At 38.9% G+C, this 18,353-nt stretch overlaps 1 protein-coding gene across 2 annotated transcripts in view; it reads right to left on the bottom strand.

Annotated features, from left to right (window-relative positions):
* SMCO2 (single-pass membrane protein with coiled-coil domains 2) overlaps positions 1-18,353 on the bottom strand; it is a 34,621-nt gene that overhangs the window by 11,364 nt on the left and 4,904 nt on the right. The window contains exons 3-8 of one of the 2 annotated variants that reach the window (XM_087855417.1): positions 17,361-17,478; positions 10,935-11,071; positions 9,084-9,233; positions 6,010-6,100; positions 2,498-2,554; positions 549-605 (exon numbers count right to left, since the gene is read on the bottom strand). In XM_087855417.1, coding sequence (XP_087711543.1) covers positions 549-605; positions 2,498-2,554; positions 6,010-6,100; positions 9,084-9,233; positions 10,935-11,071; positions 17,361-17,478 — 610 coding nt within the window. Of the gene's footprint in view, positions 1-548; positions 606-2,497; positions 2,608-6,009; positions 6,101-9,083; positions 9,234-10,934; positions 11,072-17,360; positions 17,479-18,353 lie in introns of those variants that run through there. The other variant, XM_087855418.1, reaches the window with a different exon arrangement.

Genomic DNA, 18,353 nt, shown 5'->3' with positions numbered 1-18,353 from the left:
ACAACATATATATATCTATGTAATGTAACGTATATGTGTATATAATTAGATATTATAGACTATATACATGCTAAAGAGAAAATGAAGACGATGATGAGATAGAGTAGCTGAGGTTTGTTGGTGGGACACCTACTCCAGGTGGGTGGGACGAGTAGGCACCTCTGAACAAGTGACAGGTTGACGCACTCATTCATTGCTTCTTTCACCCATTCACATTTACATTGAGATATTGTGGGAGGAGTTCAGATATGGAGTTATCTTTCTGGCTAGGGGAGGTTAGGGGAGGTCTGAAAGAGGAGGTGACATTCGAGCTGAGCTTTGAAGAATGCATAACATGTGGCCATAGAGGCTAAGCTCTGAGTGGAGGAGATGCGGAAGCAGACCACGAGATGTTCTGGCCGCCCAAAGCAGAGGGCCAGGAAGGGAGAAAAAAGTGACAATGAAAGAGAAAGAAAACAGTAGGTGGCACACCATTAACTTCTAGGGAAAAAATTATCCCTATATTCCTAGATTTTATCATTATTTGAAATTGAGTGGTGAAATCTTACCTTTATTCTTGCAATGAGTTTCTCCTTCAATTCATGAGCTTCGTTACAAGCATCTTCCTGAAAAGATACCCACAATTTTGGGTAAAATAGAAATTATATTTTTCTGGTTTGCACCATAAAACTTCACTCATGTTGACATCACTTAGTTGTAAAGTGGCTTCTTTGAAACTTACTTTTACTCAGTAAAATCCTTCCTCTTTCAGCAAATTCATTATATAATCATGGTAAATTGCAGGAGGAATAACCAAAAGACTAGTATAATTATTTTTAATATTTTAGATGTATAAATTTATATATCAGCTTATGATAAATCATATTTTTCTCTATTTGTTACTCTTTCTTTGTGCCTTAAAAAACTTCCAAGACACTAGGGGCTCCTGGGTGGCTCGGTTGGTTAAGCGTCTGACTCTTGACTTTGGCTCAGGTCATGATCTCAGGGCTGTAAAATTGAGCCCCTTTGGTCTCCATGCTGGGTGTGGAACCTGCTTAAGATTCTCTCTCTCTACCTCTCCTTCTCCCTCTGCCCCTCCTCACGCATGTGTGTGCTCTCTCTCACTCTCTCTCTAAAAAGAAAACAAACAAAGTTCTAAAACACTAGTTGGAGAAACAGTATGTTTCAGAGAAAAAAAGTTGTATTTCTTTTAAATATTTTAAAATTTATAATATATGACTATAAGTTCTCATTATGGTAGTTTCAATATGTGGACTTTGTAGTTCAGCAAAAGAGCTATCCACAAAAGCTGTCCGGTTCCTCTTTTCTTCCCATCTCCTGTACGTTGTCAGGTAGAGGTAACAGATGATTTTGGTTGGTTTCTATCAGTAAGTTCAAGAGACAGGCTGAAAGCAAACTTTCTAAGACATGGTTGCCAATTATACATATGTCAGGAGTAAATAACTCTTTTAACGTTTTTAATTAATCATTCTGTAACAGACTTGCAGGACACTTTGAAAGGCAGAGCTATAGCAGGAAGAACAGTGTTCTGATTTTCAAGAAAAATGGGTGCTAGAGGTTCAATTTCTAGAAATTTTTCTTTCTTTTTCTTTTTTTTTTTTTTAAAGATTTTATTTATTTATTTATTTATTTGACAGAGATAGAGACAGCCAGCGAGAGAGGGAACACAAGCAGGGGCAGTGGGAGAGGAAGAAGCAGGCTCATAGCGGAGGAGCCTGATGTGGGGCTCGATCCCATAATGCTGGGATCACGCCCTGAGCCGAAGGCAGACGCTTAACCGCTGTGCCACCCAGGCGCCCCTAGAAATTTTTCTTAAACAAGTACTTGCAAAAGCAAGCAAAGACATAGATTGGTGAGGCAAAATTTGTAATAGCACACATTTATTATAAAGCCCCACATATCCAATGAAATAAATTTAATAAATCCAAAAATCAAATCCTACATTATATAAACAGTGAAAAGGTAAAATGACATCTAGTGGTACAGAAAGTTGTTGAAGAAAAATGCTAAGGGAAAAGAGCAAGTTGCAAAACAATATATATAATATAATCTCATTTAAATTGTAACAACAACATGTAAGTACATATATAGGAAAATTTAGAAGAATATAAATATACTAAGATATTCACTGTGCTTATATTTGAGGGAGTGGGATTATTTTTCATTTTTTATATGAAATAGTTCTGTGTTTTAATTATTAAAATAAGCATACATTACTTTCATTAGAAGAAAAAAATACACATACTTTCATTGTTTAAGGGGAAGGCAAGAATGAGACTGGTCTTTTCATCTAGAAATACGGGCAAATCGTGCCATGTTTTTGAGTTATGCTTTTCTCATCTGAAAATGAGGGTATAGGCTACAAGACATTTCCCTGCTAGGCCTAAAATACTAGGTCTTTCACCCAAGTTTGGATTCCATTCACTAAAATTCTCTAGATCTGCAATTCCCTTGAAGAACTGGTTTTCTTCATTAATTACAATGCCGTTGTCATTACCTGGACACATTTGTTATCCATTTCTTCTATTTGTTTTTGAATTTCCATGATCTTCTCCTTTAAAACAAAAGGGCATAAATCAAAAATTGTAATGAATGATGTGTGGAATTGAAACAAAGTGAAGATTTTTAGAAGAAAGCTCATTCATGATAAAAAAAATTTGAGATTTAATAGCAACTATTTTTTTTTGATACTCCTCTGGGTACTGATCTCCAAAATCAACATTAAGTTGAATCAACAAGATAATGTTGTCCACATCCTATGTTAAGTGGCCCTTGAGCTGGGCATTGTGCTAGTTGGAAACCTGTAATGAGCATTTACCCTCAAACAGCTTCCAGAGAGGGGCGCCTAGGTGGCTCAGATGGATAAGCATCTGTCTTCAGCTCAGGTCATGATCTCTGGGTCCTGGGATTGAGCCCCGCTTTGGGCTCCCTGATCAGTGGGGAGTTTGCTTCTCCCTCTCCTTCTGCCTCTTCCTTTGCTCATGCTCTCTCTCTGTATCTCTCTGTCTCAAATGAATAAATAAAATCTTAAAAAAAAAAACAATACAGCTTCCAAGAATGTATAGTTACACCCTTTCTTTACCAAGTTCATCCATCACCAACCCCTGAACTGTGTAACTGAATTCTTTAGAAAGGAGTTGCGATCTTCTAATCATATTTTACTTGGTACCCTGGTTTATTTATGTAGTAAATATCTTTACACAGTACTTATTTAAGATAATTGTATCAAAGATAGTAAGAGTCAGTTTCAGAATGAAAGTCTAGATGTTGATATGGAGATCTCAGAAAGCTTCGTGGATTTGGGGGTCAAACATAAGGCAACAGCTAAAGGCCACCTCAAAGTCCTCACCTTAAAGGTTTTTTAAATTTGTTTCTGCTGTGTGTTTTTTAAGTGATTTTACTGATTTTTCTCTCCTCTCCCTTTCGTTCCTTTCTGAGGTGCTCCATTTCTTCACCAGATATAAATGAGCCAGTACATGTGGTTTTATTTTAACTTCAACTTATCTCTCCTTTAATTTGCTCACACCACACTTTGGTTGTTGTTTCCATATCTAATAGTCTTCATTTCCCTTTACCAGAGTGAACCTACAGCCATCCCTACTGACTTTGCTTCTGTAATACTTAGATTTAAAATTTCTTATTTAGGGATTCTGGCGGGCTCCGTCGGTTAAGCATCTGCCTTCGGCTCAGGTCATGATCCCAGGGTCTTGGGATGGAGGCCCGCATCATCAGGCTCCTTGCTCAGTGGGGAGCCTGCTTCTCCCTCTGCCTGCTGCTCCCCTGCTGTGGGCATGCTCTGACAAATAAATAAATAAAATCTAAAAAAAAAAATAAGTAAAATTTCTTATTATATTACTGCATTGGCTTTTATGTGGCCTTTCCCATCACCCTTTAGACTTACTGAGGGCGGACCTTGTGTCCATTTTTTAAAGTCACATGTGTTGAGGTATAGTTGACATTCAGTAAAACTCACTTTTTAGGAGGGTACAGTTCTACGAATTTTGACATAATCAACAGCACAAGATATGGAATATTTCCATCACACCCCAAATTTCCTTGGGCCCCTTTGTCAATCCCATGCTCCCTTTCCCCGTGCAATTCCAGCAACCATTAATCTCTTTTCTGTTCCTAGAGTTTGCCATTTTCAGATGTTAGGTAAATGTAATCGTGAAGCATGCGGTCTTCCGGATCTGGCCTGTTTCACTCAGCATAACATATTTGAGGTTCATTCATGTTGTTGAATGAGTAAGAAGTCCCTTCCTTCTTATTGCTGAGTAGGATTCTATCACATAACATGTACCACGATTTATCCACATACCAGTTGGTGCATCTTTGGGGTGTTTGTAGTTTTTAAGTCATGTTGTTTTTTTCAAGTGCATACAAAGCTATGCATCTCCAGGACAGAGAATCTCCATATGATTTTTCATGCCTTCCCTTCTCATATGATCCCAAGCCTTTGCTGGTTTCTTTTTTAAAATCTCACTTTCATTTATCTTTGTGCTCTTCTATCTGTTTCCTCATTCCTTTGGTACCCATCCCTCCCTAACCCTATCTTCTTCTAAAATCCACATCCCTGCAACACAGCTGACTCTTGGAGGAAATTTTCCAAAGCAGAATGTTTCTTGGCCTCATCCTTTCCCCCCTTTTTTTTTTTTTTAAAGATTTTATTTATTTATTTGACAGAGATAGAGACAGCCAGCGAGAGAGGGAACACAAGCAGGGGGAGTGGGAGAGGAAGAAGCAGGCTCATAGCGGAAGAGCCTGATGTGGGGCTCGATCCCACAACGCCGGGATCACGCCCTGAGCCGAAGGCAGACGCTTAACCACTATGCCACCCAGGGGCCCCCCTTTTCCCTTTTCTCCTAATTTACAATCTCCAAAGCCCCAAGTAGTGAAAAAAAAAAATTCTTGACTTTTCAATCAGCTCAAAATGAGGTTGCTTCTTCAAAATATCAGGCTTAATCATGGCTAAAAGGATTTCCCCCCGGCATTAAATCTGTGCTGGTCTGTAGTTGGCTTTTAGTATGTGAGGGGTCTAAATAAACATTACCTTCCTGCAATAAGAGGGACATTTCTTCTTTATTTCCTCCAAAATTTACTTAATTTAAGCTTTTTGGCTTGAGCTAAAGCAGAGGAGGTAGCTAGACACAGGTTTCTCCTTTCTTAGAGAATTGTTTTTCAAAGGCATGAAGTTTAGAAACACTGTCAGCCAGGGCTCTGAAGTCTAATTCTTTTTTTTTTTTTTTAAGATTTTATTTATTTATTCGACAGAGATAAAGACAGCCAGCAAGAGAGGGAACACAAGCAGGGGGAGTGGGAGAGGAAGAAGCAGGCTCATAGCGGAGGAGCCTGATGTGGGGCTCGATCCCATAACGCTGGGATCACGCCCTGAGCCGAAGGCAGACGCTTAACCGCTATGCCACCCAGGCGCCCCCTGAAGCCTAATTCTTATCCAGACTCGGTCACTACCTTTCTAACATCCTATGACTCTTTAAAAAAGGGAAATTCAACCTTTCTCAGAAAAGTCTCTTGGCAGTGCCAGGCAAGAAAACAACAGAAAAACTGGAGATCGTGGAAACCAACACAAGAACTCTTCATGAAGGCATCAAAGACGAACACAAATATATCTCTTACATTGTAAGGTTGCAATTATTCACAAATATTTAACTCCTGGATGTCTTCTTGAACTGTTAGGTGCCGGGGTACAAAGATCAAGAAGAGAAGTCTGCTGTTAAGGTACTCATCATTGTCTTAAGATGGCATCAAGATATAAGCCTATTGAACTGAGTTTCTAGGTAGAATTAAAAAGTCTAGTCTTTTTGTGTTGTCAGAGAATGGAAGTGGTGGTACCCACATGAAAGGTGCTCAGAACTGACCACCAGAGAGCACTCCTTGTGGCAAAAATGGATTTTAATTCTTATTACGCTCTGTTAAATAATAGAAGGGGTGGGAAATGGTGGCAGAGTCCCCACAACCTCCCAGATTGTCTTTTCCAAGTCTCCAGCTTACCTCAATGTTTGCCCCCTGATCAGGGTCAAGGTCCTGGTGTGACTCCAGCTTTTCAATTTGACCCTCCAGAGACATCACCTCATTTAATAAGCTGCAAACAGACAAGAGGTGGACTAAATCCTATGGATTAAGAAAAATCACCAAATAGACAATCTTTTTTGATTTTTCAAGAATGAAATCATATTCTTACATAAGAGGACTTTTGAGTTGTGGTTGTGTTGGAATGGGATGTCACAAATGCAATGCAAGAAAGTAAAAACACTAAATAATCTAGATAATAGTAAAGAAATGTAAGGCCTAATTGGATACACGAGCAGAAAATTTAAAGGATTAAAATGGAAGTTAAGCTAAATTTCTAGAAAAAAAAAACCCCAGGAAATCTTTGAGACTTAGGACTAGGCAAAGATTTCTTAGACTTGACACCAATAACACCACCTATAAGAGGGAATGTTGATAAACTGGACCTCATCAAAATTTAAAGCTTTTGTTTGACCAAAGACTCTGTTAAATGGATTCGCTTGCCAATATCCGGCAAAGGTCTTACATCTAGAATATATGAAAACTTCTCAAAACACAACATTAAAAAAACAAACTATCCAATTAAGAAATGAACAAAACACATGCACAGACATTTTACTAAGGAGATGTATAAATGGCAAATAAATACATGGAAGGATGTTCAGCACTATTATCCATTAGATAAATTCAAATTAAGACTATAACGAAATACTACTATCAGAATGGCTAGGATACAAAATAGTGATAATGCCAACTGCTAGTGAGGATGTAGAGAAATTGGGTCATTCCGACATTGGTGGTGGGAACGTAAAATGGACAGCCGCTCCAGAAAATAGCTTGGAGCTTCCTGTCAAAACTAAAAACAGACTTACCATGTGACCCAGCAATTTCATTCTTGGGCAATTATCCCAGAGAAATGAAGACTTATTTTCACACAGGAATTTGTACATGAATGTCCAAAGTAGCTTTATTCATAATAGCTGAAAACTAGGAATAACACACTTGTCCTTTGATGGGTGAATGGTTAACCAAACTCTTTCTCTCTCTCTCTCTCTCTCTCTCTATATATATATATCCCCATATCATGGACTACTACTCAGTAACAAAAAGAAAGGAACTATTGATATACAGGCAACAACTTGGATGAACCTCAGGAAAATTACGCTGAGTGAAAAAATAAATCTCAGAAGGTTACATAATGCATGATTTGATGTATCTAATATTTATGAACTAACATAATTATAGACATGTGGAAATTATTTGTCATTGCTGGAGATTAGGGGTCAGCCGGAGGGAATAGGTGTGGCTATGAAGGACTAACACAAAGGAGCCTTGTGCAATGGTACAACTGAGAATCGTGATGTGGTGGTAGTTATGTAAGGCTACCCATATAATAAAATTGCATAGAACTATACACACTCTCACACGCACAAGTGAGAATACATATAACTGGTAAAATCTGAATAAGCTCTATTTATACTACCAAGGTCAATTTCTTGGTTTTGTGTATACTAGAGTTGGACAAGATATTACCATTTCAAAAAGCTGAGGGAAGATGAAATGGCAAATTCCTCAAAAGATACAATCCACCACTAATATATACCTAGCAGTTCAGTAGCCTGAATGGCCCTGTATATCATTAAAGAAATTAAATTTGTAGTTAAAAAGTTTACTGTAATGAAATATCCATGCAATATGGCTTCACTGGTGAATTCAGTCAAACACTTAAGGAAGAAATGATGCCAGTTCTACACAAATTCGTGCAGAAAATAGAACAAGTGGTAAAATACCCCAATTTTTTTTATAAGACAAGTTTTCTGATACTAATACATTATAAGAAAGAAAAAGGCCAATATCTCTCATTAACATAAACCCTAAAATTCCCTTTAGGTAAACAGTGTCCAACAATATATGATAAGAATAATATATTATGACCAAGTTGGGTTTATTCTGGGAATTCAAGGCTGGTTCAGCATTCAAAAATCAGTCATTATAATTTGCCATATCAGGAGACTATGAAAAACAAACAACATGATCATTCATAGATGCAGCAAAAGCTATTGAAAAAATTTAGTATCATTCCTGATTTTAACAACATCTCAGTAAACTAAGAATAGAAAACACTTTCTCAATCTCAAAAACAAAACAACCAAGCAGCAAAACACCTTACATCTCAGTTAATGCTTTTTCTGTAGGACTGGAAACCAGGTAAATACGTCTAGTGTCTGCTGTCATTCTTCCTATTCAACATCATACTGGAAGTTCTAGCCAATACGGTAAGGCAGCAAAAAGAAGTAAAAAATATGCAGATAGAAAAAGAAGATATAAACTCTCTCTATTTGCAGATGACATGATTATCTACGCAGAAAATCCCAAATAACTTACAAAACTACTGGACTAATAAATGAGGTTAGCAAGGTCACAAGACGCAAGACCAATATACAAAAAACAACTGCATTTCTATATCCTGGCAATTAATAATTAGAAATTTAAAAATTTTAAGTATAATGGCACCAAAAGCATGAAATCCTCAGGCATAAATCTAACAAAATGTGATATATCTGTACCCTGGACATATACAACACCAGTGAAAGGCATTTCTTTGACTCCAAAGCCCCTTCTCTTTATACCAGTGACTAGATAAACAACAACTAGTCTTATCTTTTCTGTTTCATCTTAAAACTTTCCACTTAAATTCAGATGTGCATTAACAACCATACTTTTTAATACTTTTTTCATGTCATGCTGGTTGGATCCCTTTGGACCGTACCGACTAAAGCTCAAGGGTTATTGGGAACTTGAAGTCCTTCCTTTGATGACCATTATTAACACAGCTTTAAAAAAAGAGCCTCCGAGCGATGTCCTTTCCTTGAGAGAAGAGAGAGCAAAGATGCAGATACTTTGATACAGGTTTTGAGACCCTGACTTCAAATGTAAGACGTGGTACTTCCTACTCTGAAGACATTCCTAAAAGACTTTACCACCTCAAACCCAGAGTTTCTGAAGCTATGAAAATTTTCAATATTTCGTTACCAAACCCAACACCCTAAAATTACCTCTTCATTGTGTTTTCTGTTAGGTTTATCTTTTGTATAATATTGTTGATTTTCTCCATCCAGCCTATGTGATCAGCTCCAAGTTCTTTCACTTGTAGACCCATCTGTGTATTCCAGTAGCTTAGCTGGAAGAACATGTTCTCCCGACTCCTGCAGAAATATTACTATGATCAGTTTTAAGGTAAGAAATGGGAAGCATCTTCAAATGGCCCCAAACCTTTCTTTGAATGGCAAGTTGGTATGCTGATTCATTTCCTGTCACCAAAATGGGCTAGGCAGGCAGTTAGGCCTCAAGAAAAATTTTGAGCATTTATTCGATATCCATTTTAGCAGATCTTCATAAGGCTGGAGAAAATAAAATGTATTTTATATTTAGTAAAAAAAACCTATATATATATATATATATTTGTGTGTGTGTGTGTGTGTGTATATATATATTTTTTTTAATTTCCCTGCATGGAATGAATATTAAGAATTACACTATCCTAATGAATACAAGATAGTGATCCCATCTTGTTGGAAGCAGAGAGGTATGCAATAGGGAAAGGGTCCACAAGGGCTTTAACGATACATTTCTATTGATAATTATAATTCTTTTCTTTTTTTAAAGATTTTATTTATTTATTTGAGAGAGAGTGTGAGTAAGCAAGAGCACAGTTGGGGGAGAAGAGGGAGAAGCAGACTGCCTGCTGAGCAGGGAGCCCGATGCGGGGCTCCATCCCAGGACCCCAGGATCATGACCTGAGCTGGAGCCAGACGCTTAACCCACTGAGCCACCCAGGAGCCCCTATAATTCTTTTCATATCTAGACAATTATTTGAGAGTGACAAGATATGCATTAATTCCAGTCTCCAAAGAAGAGTTTGCAAAGAGAACCCCATGGCTCTGCCTACATCTCTAGAAATGTCTTTACTCCACATTCTTACTGGAATATGTAGGTAGTTACTTGTGCACATGAGTGCTTCAATGTTTAAGACATATGGATTTGGGATGCCTGGGTGGCGCAGTCGTTAGGCGGCTGCCTTCGGCTCAGGGCGTGATCCTGGCGTTCTGGGATCGAGTCCCACATCGGGCTCCTCCGCTGGGAGCCTGCTTCTTCCTCTCCCACTCCCCCTGCTGTGTTCCCTCTCTCGCTGGCTGTCTCTCTGTCACATAAATAAATAAAATCTTTAAAAAAAAAAAGACATATGGATTTTATTTATTTATTTTTTTTTTTTTTTAAAGATTTTATTTATTTATTCGACAGGGATAGAAACAGCCAGCGAGAGAGGGAACACAAGCAGGGGGAGTGGGAGAGGAAGAAGCAGGCTCATAGCGGAGGAGCCTGATGTGGGGCTCGATCCCAGAACGCTGGGATCACGGCCTGAGCCGAAGGCAGACGCTTAACCGCTGTGCCACCCAGGCGCCCCAAGACATATGGAGTTTAAATCTTCCAGGCTTTCCTTAAGTTCTCTGCTAAATTTAATTTTCCCCACAAAATACTCTTTTTTTCCTTTTTTCTTTGAAATACGACTAACATCCAGTGTTATTAGTTTCAAGTGTCCAATATAATGACTCACGAGTTCTATGCATTACTCGGTGCTCATCACAGTAAGCGTACCCTTATTCCCTTTATCTGTTTTACTCATCCCCCCACTCACCTCTCTTCTGGCAACCACCAGTTTGTTGCCCGTACTTAAGAGTCTGTTTTTTGTTTGTCTCTTTTTTGTCTGTTTGTTCATTTGTTTTGTTTCTTCAATTTTACATATAAGTGAAATCCTATGGTATTTGTCTTTCTCTGACTTATTTCATGTAGCCATTGTACCCACAAAATATTATGAAATGATTCCTCTTGCATGTGTCAAGGCTTACAGTTCAGGGATGTTCTCCTTGGAAAACTGCAAAGATGTGGACCTGTGAGGATCCTCATGTTGACCCTGATTTGTTTCTTGCTCATCCTGTTCATTCTGTAGGTCCTGGTGATGCTCAGCCTCCAGCTCCAACATATTCTGATAAAGGTTATAAAAGAAGCAAAGCAGAAAAAAAGGGTTATAAGAAGAGGTGATGATCTCTTTAGCCTACTCATGCCCCTTTCTCGATGGGCAATCACATAGCCCTCTCTGAGGCTGGAGCTTCCTACTGCACTTATAAAGTAAGTGGACATGGCCTTCTGCTCCTTTGACAGAGGAAGGCTGGGGAGGGATGCATAGAACATCAGTGACCTCGTGCAGAACTCTTTTCAGTGCTGGTGAGTAAGAGAATGCCACCTGACCATGGACTCTAGCACTCCAGTCAAGACGACTGGTTTTCCAAAAAGTCAATGTCAAGGAAAAATAAAAGGGGTTGGAACTGTTTTATACTAAGAGAGTCTAAAGAGATATAACAACTAAATACATTGCGTAGATCTTATTTGGATGCTGATTTTAAACGTACAGGCATTTCCTGGGTTTTAGCACCAAGAAATTTTTTTGGTAAATAAATAAATAAATAAATAAATAAATAAATAAATAAATAAAAAAAAGTATGGGCATTTGAGGGACAACTGAAAAAAGTAGAATGCTCAGACAATTAAGGATTTTACATTATATCGTGGAATTGCTAATTGTCCTGATGTGGTGATGGAATCTTGGTTATGTAGAAGAAAGTCTTTATTTTTAGAAATGCTGTCTGAAAATAAACAGGATAAAGTCTCATGCTGTCTTTGACCTACTTTTAAGTGGTTCAAAAAATTCCATCTATTTACATACGTAAAGATAAAGCAAATGTGACAAATGGTAACAATTTTAAATTCTAAGTGTGAAAACATGATTGATCTTCATATAATTGACTTAAGTTTTCTTCTTATTTAAAATTTTTCACAGTAAGAAGTAACAAGGGCCGGAGGCGGGGGTCTACTCTATCAGTTTGATCCATGAAACTTATTTCTTTGTTCCTTTATTCTTTGCCTTGTTCTAGAAAAATATTTAAGGCATTGTCTGGTATTTCACTTCTGTGCATGCACACAATTGACAATAATTTATCTTTGAACATTTCTCTTCTTTAGTAACTACATTGTGAAATATTTCTCTGTCCTTTGAAGAGGTTTGGTCTGAAATCCTTGTGTTTCAGCAAAACTACTTTTAAACTGGAAGGAGAAAAAGTTGCAGTGTAGATCAGTCTGTTATTGAAATGTCTGGATAAATTACTGGCCACATCAACAAGAATAACTAACATTCACGTAACTCTTTACCAACTTCTTTCATGTGTCTTCTTTCTTTTAACTCCCATGATAGACTTGAGGTGGATAAAGTCAGGTGTTGAAATCCCCTAGGTCAGCCATATTAATGATTAGTCCAAGGTCATATGGTGTAGTAGATTAAGTGGTCACTCCAAAAAAGATATGTCCATGTCCTAATGCTAAGACCCTGAGAACGTGGGGCGCCTGGGTGGCACAGTCGTTAAGCGTCTGCCTTCGGCTCAGGGCGTGATCCCGGCGTTATGGGATCGAGCCCCGCATCCGGCTCCCTGCTCTGCTATGAGCCAGCTTCTTCCTCTCCCACTCCCCCTGCTTGTGTTCCCTCTCTCGCTGGCTGTCTTTATCTCTGTCAAATAAATAAATAAAATCTTTAAAAAAAAAAAGTCCCTGAGAATGTGACCTTATTGGAAAAGAGTCTTTGTGGATATAATTGAGTTAAGGGTCTAAGATGAGATTATCTTGAATTACCTGGGTCCTAAATCCAATGACAAGTGTCCTAATGAGAGACAGAAAACACCTACACAAAGGGGGAGGTCATGTGAGGACAGAGGCAGCCACACGCCAAAGAATGCCTGGAGCCACCAAAAGCTGGAAGAGGCAAGGAAGGATTCTTCTATAGAGTCTTCAGAGGGAGCACAGCTCTACTGACCCCTTGATTTCAGACTTCTGGCCTCTAGAACTATGAGAGAATACGTTTTGTGTTGTTGTAAGCCACCAAATTCGTGGCAATTTGTTAGAGCAGCCTGGCGCAACTAGTACATATGGCCAGTAAGCGTGTGGACTAGAGCTTGAAGTAGGTTTTCTGATTCCAGGACTGTGACTATTTTCATCTTATCTAGTGCGTGGATTCACATTCAGAAATAGCTAGTCCCTATCACTGTCACTTCCACAACTCAGGGGCACCTTATTAGTGAGGTAAGGTTTATTATCACACAGATAATTTTCCAAGTACTAGATGACTCCACTCTATCTTACTTCTTTGTGAATAAACAGCATTTGCAATTTCAATTGCTTCCAACCTAATCTTTTGCCAACATATTCAAAGGCAGTGGGAGCACTGTGACATAGAGGAAAACACTTCATCGGGTGTGGAGCACCTGAGGTCTAAGCCTTGTTCTAGTCCTGTGGCTCTTGAGCCACCCGACCACTCTAAAGCTCAGTCTCCTGTTCTGTAAGAAGAAAATGGAACCAGATCACCTCCAGAGTTCTGTCTATGTCCAAGAAACCTACAATGACATTTCTTGTTTTCAGGAATCGGTTTACTGTAATGGTCAGGACACCACAAAAGAGTCAAAAGTCAGGAAGTAGAAATAAAATATTTTTTATTAGCTAAAAATATTTTTAATAGGATTGAACAAATAGAGGGGTGTGTGTGTGTGTGTGTGTGTGTGTTTTAACAGCAAACTACCAGTGTGCTGGCGTGAACTACGAAGCCTAAGGGCATTACTTTCCATTTTTGTGCAAAGCTCGTATGTCTCTGAGTGTTCCATAGGCACCTCAAACTCAGCAAGCAAAGAACTGAACTCATCATATTTCCCTCTACCTCGTCCAGGTTCGCATCCTTACATATGTTTCCCCAATTCATCCAGATGCTTCTGCAGGAACGTGGAAGGGAGTCCTCGAGTTTTCACGGCAGATATTCTTTTCCCTCTTCATGACTCGTGTCACATCTACTTGGTGTCCAAGCCCAATAACGCCTATCTTTTAAAGCTGTATCCTCTTCACCCCATCTCCATGGCTGTCAGTCAGTGTCTTGCTGTGGTCCTCATCACTTCTTGCCTGCTAGTGGCATCCTGGCTTCCAGCCTGCATCCTGTGCTGTCCCCACCTCCTTAGGGTCCTTGCTGCCTGCTTGCTCATGACATCTTTTCTTTCACGCTTCCTGTCTCAGAACCCAAGTTTCCTTTGGCCCCTTTGTCTTTGCATGTACTGTCCCTTCTTTCTGAAATGCTTTTCTTCTATCCAGTTTATCCTTCCAAACCCAGTGTTTGTGTTCCTGTAGAGCACCCACCATGCACTTGGTGGCACATCTGCTACCTCTAGTGTGGACTTAGCACGCATGGTCATTCTCTTGTCTGAGTCCCTACTAGTGTGTGAGCTCACTGAGGGGAAAGGGTTTGAGATAGATAGAGACAGAGATATCCTCAACACTTCACAGTGCCTAGCACACAGTGGGCGCTCAATACGTGGTATTAGAATAAAAAGACTTCGTATGTTCACTGTAGCGCTATTTACAATAGCCAAAATATAGAGGCAGCTGAAGCATACTTCAATAGAGGAATGGATAAAGAAGATGTGGTACACACACACACACACACACACACACACACACACACACACAGGAATATTATTCAACCATAAAAAAGAATAAGATCGTGCCAATTGCAACAACATGGATGGACCTAGAGGGTATGACGTTAGGTGAGATAAGTCAGACAGAGAAAGACAAATACCATATGATTTCACTTATATGTGGACTCTAAAAAGCAAAACAAAGTAGAAACAGATTTATAAATACAGAGAAAAAAAAACTACTGGTTGCCAGAGGGCAGGAGCGAAGTAGGGGAAAGAGATGGAGAGGTACAAACTTCTAGTTATGAAAAAAAATAATAAAAAGACTACAGAAGTAAGCAAATACATTCTGCTTGTGAGAGATGCACCCAAAAAGCAGGAAATAGGAAAGTCTGCTCACTCACCTGGCCTCCGAAATCAACACCATACCTATAGTGCCAGAGATTGGAAAATGTGAAACCAGAGCGAAGTACTCATTTCTAAATATTTGGGGGGCTTTGATGGTTAGATATGGCAGTTTTGGCAGCCTGGCTAAAGTCTATTTTGTTAATTAAACCAACTGATTTTTTTAAACTTCTGTTAACTCTGTCCTTTTTCTGAACCTTTAAATTGTATGATCTTATTAAAAAAACAAATGTAAGATTATACAAAGACCTTCTGTTTTGCTTCCAGAGAATAGGAAAACATTTCTTTCTCAAGAAGTCACACATTTGTCCTTTTATTGGCAAAGAGCCTGGTTTATTAATACTTCTGTTAATTATGTAACTGCATGTGATTTATTTTTATATAATATATTTTATATAATATATTTATTTATATTTATATTTATTTATATTTATATATATTATTTATATTTATATTTATTTATATATTATATTTATATTATATATATTTATATATATTATAAATATATTTATTTATAAATATATATTTATATTTATATATAATATAAATATATAGAAAATATATATTATATATAATATATATAAAATATAATATATTTTATATAATTGTAGAATTTGCCATATAAATAAATTGATATAAAGAAATATAGCCAAGGAGAGCCATGGAGCACTGGGTGTTATACGCAAATAATGAATCATGGAACACTACATCAAAAACTAAGGATGTACTGTATGGTGACTAACATAACATAATAAAAATTATTATATTAAAAAAAAGAAATATAGCCGAAATTTTTAAAAAGCCTTTTGGTAAACCTTATACCTTGACCTGAAGTTTGTAAGAGTCTTTTTGCCTTATACCCTGAGAATGTAGACTATTTTATTTTAAGATTTTATTTATTTGACAGAGAGAGACACAGCGAGGGAGGGAACACAAGCAGGGGGAGTGGGAGAGGGAGAAGCAGGTTTCCCGCTGAGCAGGGAGCCCAATGCGGGGCTCGATCCCAGGACCCTGGGATCATGACCTGAGCTGAAGGCAGATGCTTAACGACTGAGCCACCTACGCGCCCCGAGAATGTGGACTACTTGGTAAAAATAATTCACTCTTACAGAGTGAATAATTTTATGCTCTAATTAGACTTATTCTGATCTGAACTGAGTCAACAAGTGATGTTCACTGACGGACAGGGTTCAGCAGGGCACATTAAACTGGGCGTGCAGGGAAGGGGTCCTGGCAAAGTGGGTCTGATGGTAGCAACCCCTGCCTGGAGGCCAGGGAGAAGCCCCCCCACACCCCCGGCAAAAAAAAAAAAAATCCGATGATACTATTTATAGAGTAATACCTTCAACTCATGTGTTCCCTAAGATCATAGTGCCTCATACCTCAATTGCCCTATTTCCTTTTCCCATCTTCAGCCTTCCTAAAATCCCCATCCTAAGTCTCCCTTTCTAATTTCATGTCCTATTTTTTCTCCCATAGAAGGTGCCTGTCTCTCTATCTCTCCTTTCACTTCTTGTCTGTCTCATATATCTATTCTCCACATCTCTAACTCCATCCCCACATGCCTTCTATCCCCTTCTACATCTTTGTTTACTTTCCTGAAGAGTCCTTAAAGATAAGGTCCGGCTTAGGATGTTCTTTGGTGGCCTTTCTTTCTATGGATTTACAGAATTAGCCATCCTTGAATCCAAAATATATTCAAAGGAGAAGTAGTCGACGAGATCAATCCTGAGCTTCCTTTTGGGGCCACATAAGCCTGGGAGCAGACAATCCCACTCTATCCTTCCTTTATGTTTTTCTGACTGGTTGAAACCAATGATCAATGGCTTGGGGAATCTATGGAGAGATTTGCTCAATGATAATAAACTGGGTCTGTCTCAGCCATGATTTTGCTTTGATCTAAATGGTGGTGAAAACATACACCCTTTCCAGGACAATCTCAGGCGTTTGTTGAAATTTCCTCCATCACATGTCAGCTGGGTGACTGAATTTCAAAGACTGAGAGATGTTCAGACTGAATGAAGAGTAACTAGATCTCTCTCATGCTTCCTGTTGGAAGGCAATCTGGGAGCAGGGGCCAATTTGACACATGGCAATTTACTCTGAGGTGAAAAATGTCACAGGTTTTTCACAAATCCCAAGGACCGAGGTAACATAATAATGCACAAGTCCTTGCGTGGGAGGGGTAGCAAGTCCCTCATGTGATAACAGCAGCCCTCAGAGGAGACACTACCTCCCTCCTGGTTTCAAGCTCCTAATACCCTGCACCTATTATGAGGAAACCCTCAGATATTTCTTTACCACGTCTAGATATGAGATATCAGGTTCTTCTCTTCACCCACTGTGACATTTAAGTCTCCCCCTTACCCATTTTGTTGTCTCTGTCTCATGAAAAAAGTCAGTTTGAGGCTTTTCGGAGAAAATGTTGTCCTCATCCTCCGATCTGTCCAAGATGTGGTCAATTTTGGTAAATTCCCGTAGCAAACTGCAAGCCACACAATCAGGACAGATGCTGTTATTATGCCTGAGGTGTACGGTTTAGGCCTGCCCTAACATTTCTGGAGGAAGAACACTGGACTCTTTCCCAGCCCCCAGGGTGCCTGCTGCCCCTGCACTGATCTGACTCTGTGAATCGTGTCCAGCACAGACCGCTGCACAAACAGGAGGAGAGAGGCTGGATAAGTATTTGCTGACTGAATCGAGAAGTGATTTAACAGTGAGATTTCAAATTCCAAAGCCATTGCAGCTGCGTAGCTGTGTGTGCAAATGTGTGTGTAAAATAAACAAATAATAAATAAATATGCCTTTAAAAAAAGTAGAGTTAAAAAGTGTCCTGTGGTTCAAAGACCATGCAGAACGGAATAAGTCTGCGATCTCACCTTGATCTCTAGCCCCCAGATGTCCTCCCTACAACATTTACTAGTTTCTCCTTTTGTCTTTCACAGAGATTCTATGCGCAAATAAGCAGCCATGTTTATGTAAATATATATGCCTTTTTAAACATACGTGAGAGAATATTATACACACTATTTTGTACCTTATATTTCTTTTTTTAACAACACTTTGTGTCCATTTCATATTAGTACATACAGAGCTGCCTCATTTTATTTTATTTTATTCTGTTTTATTAGAGATTTATTTATTTATTTGAGCGAGACAGAGAGACCACGAGTGGGGGAAGGGGGAGGGAGAGAGAATCTTCAGCAGATTCCCCACTGAGCGTGGAGCTGGGATGTGGGGCTCAAACTCTCACCCTGATATCGACTCTGAGATCATGGCCTGAGCCAGAATCAAGAGCTGGACACTTAACTGACTGAGCCACCCCAGCGCCCCTGCCTCATTTTAAAAATGCTTATATGG

Source organism: Ursus americanus, chromosome 25, assembly GCF_024610735.1.
Source record: "Ursus americanus isolate L20-20 chromosome 25, mUrsAme1.1.p, whole genome shotgun sequence".
NCBI lineage: Eukaryota > Metazoa > Chordata > Mammalia > Carnivora > Ursidae > Ursus > Ursus americanus.
Note: the sequence above shows the minus strand (reverse complement) of the source record. Positions and strands in the feature narration are given on the sequence as shown.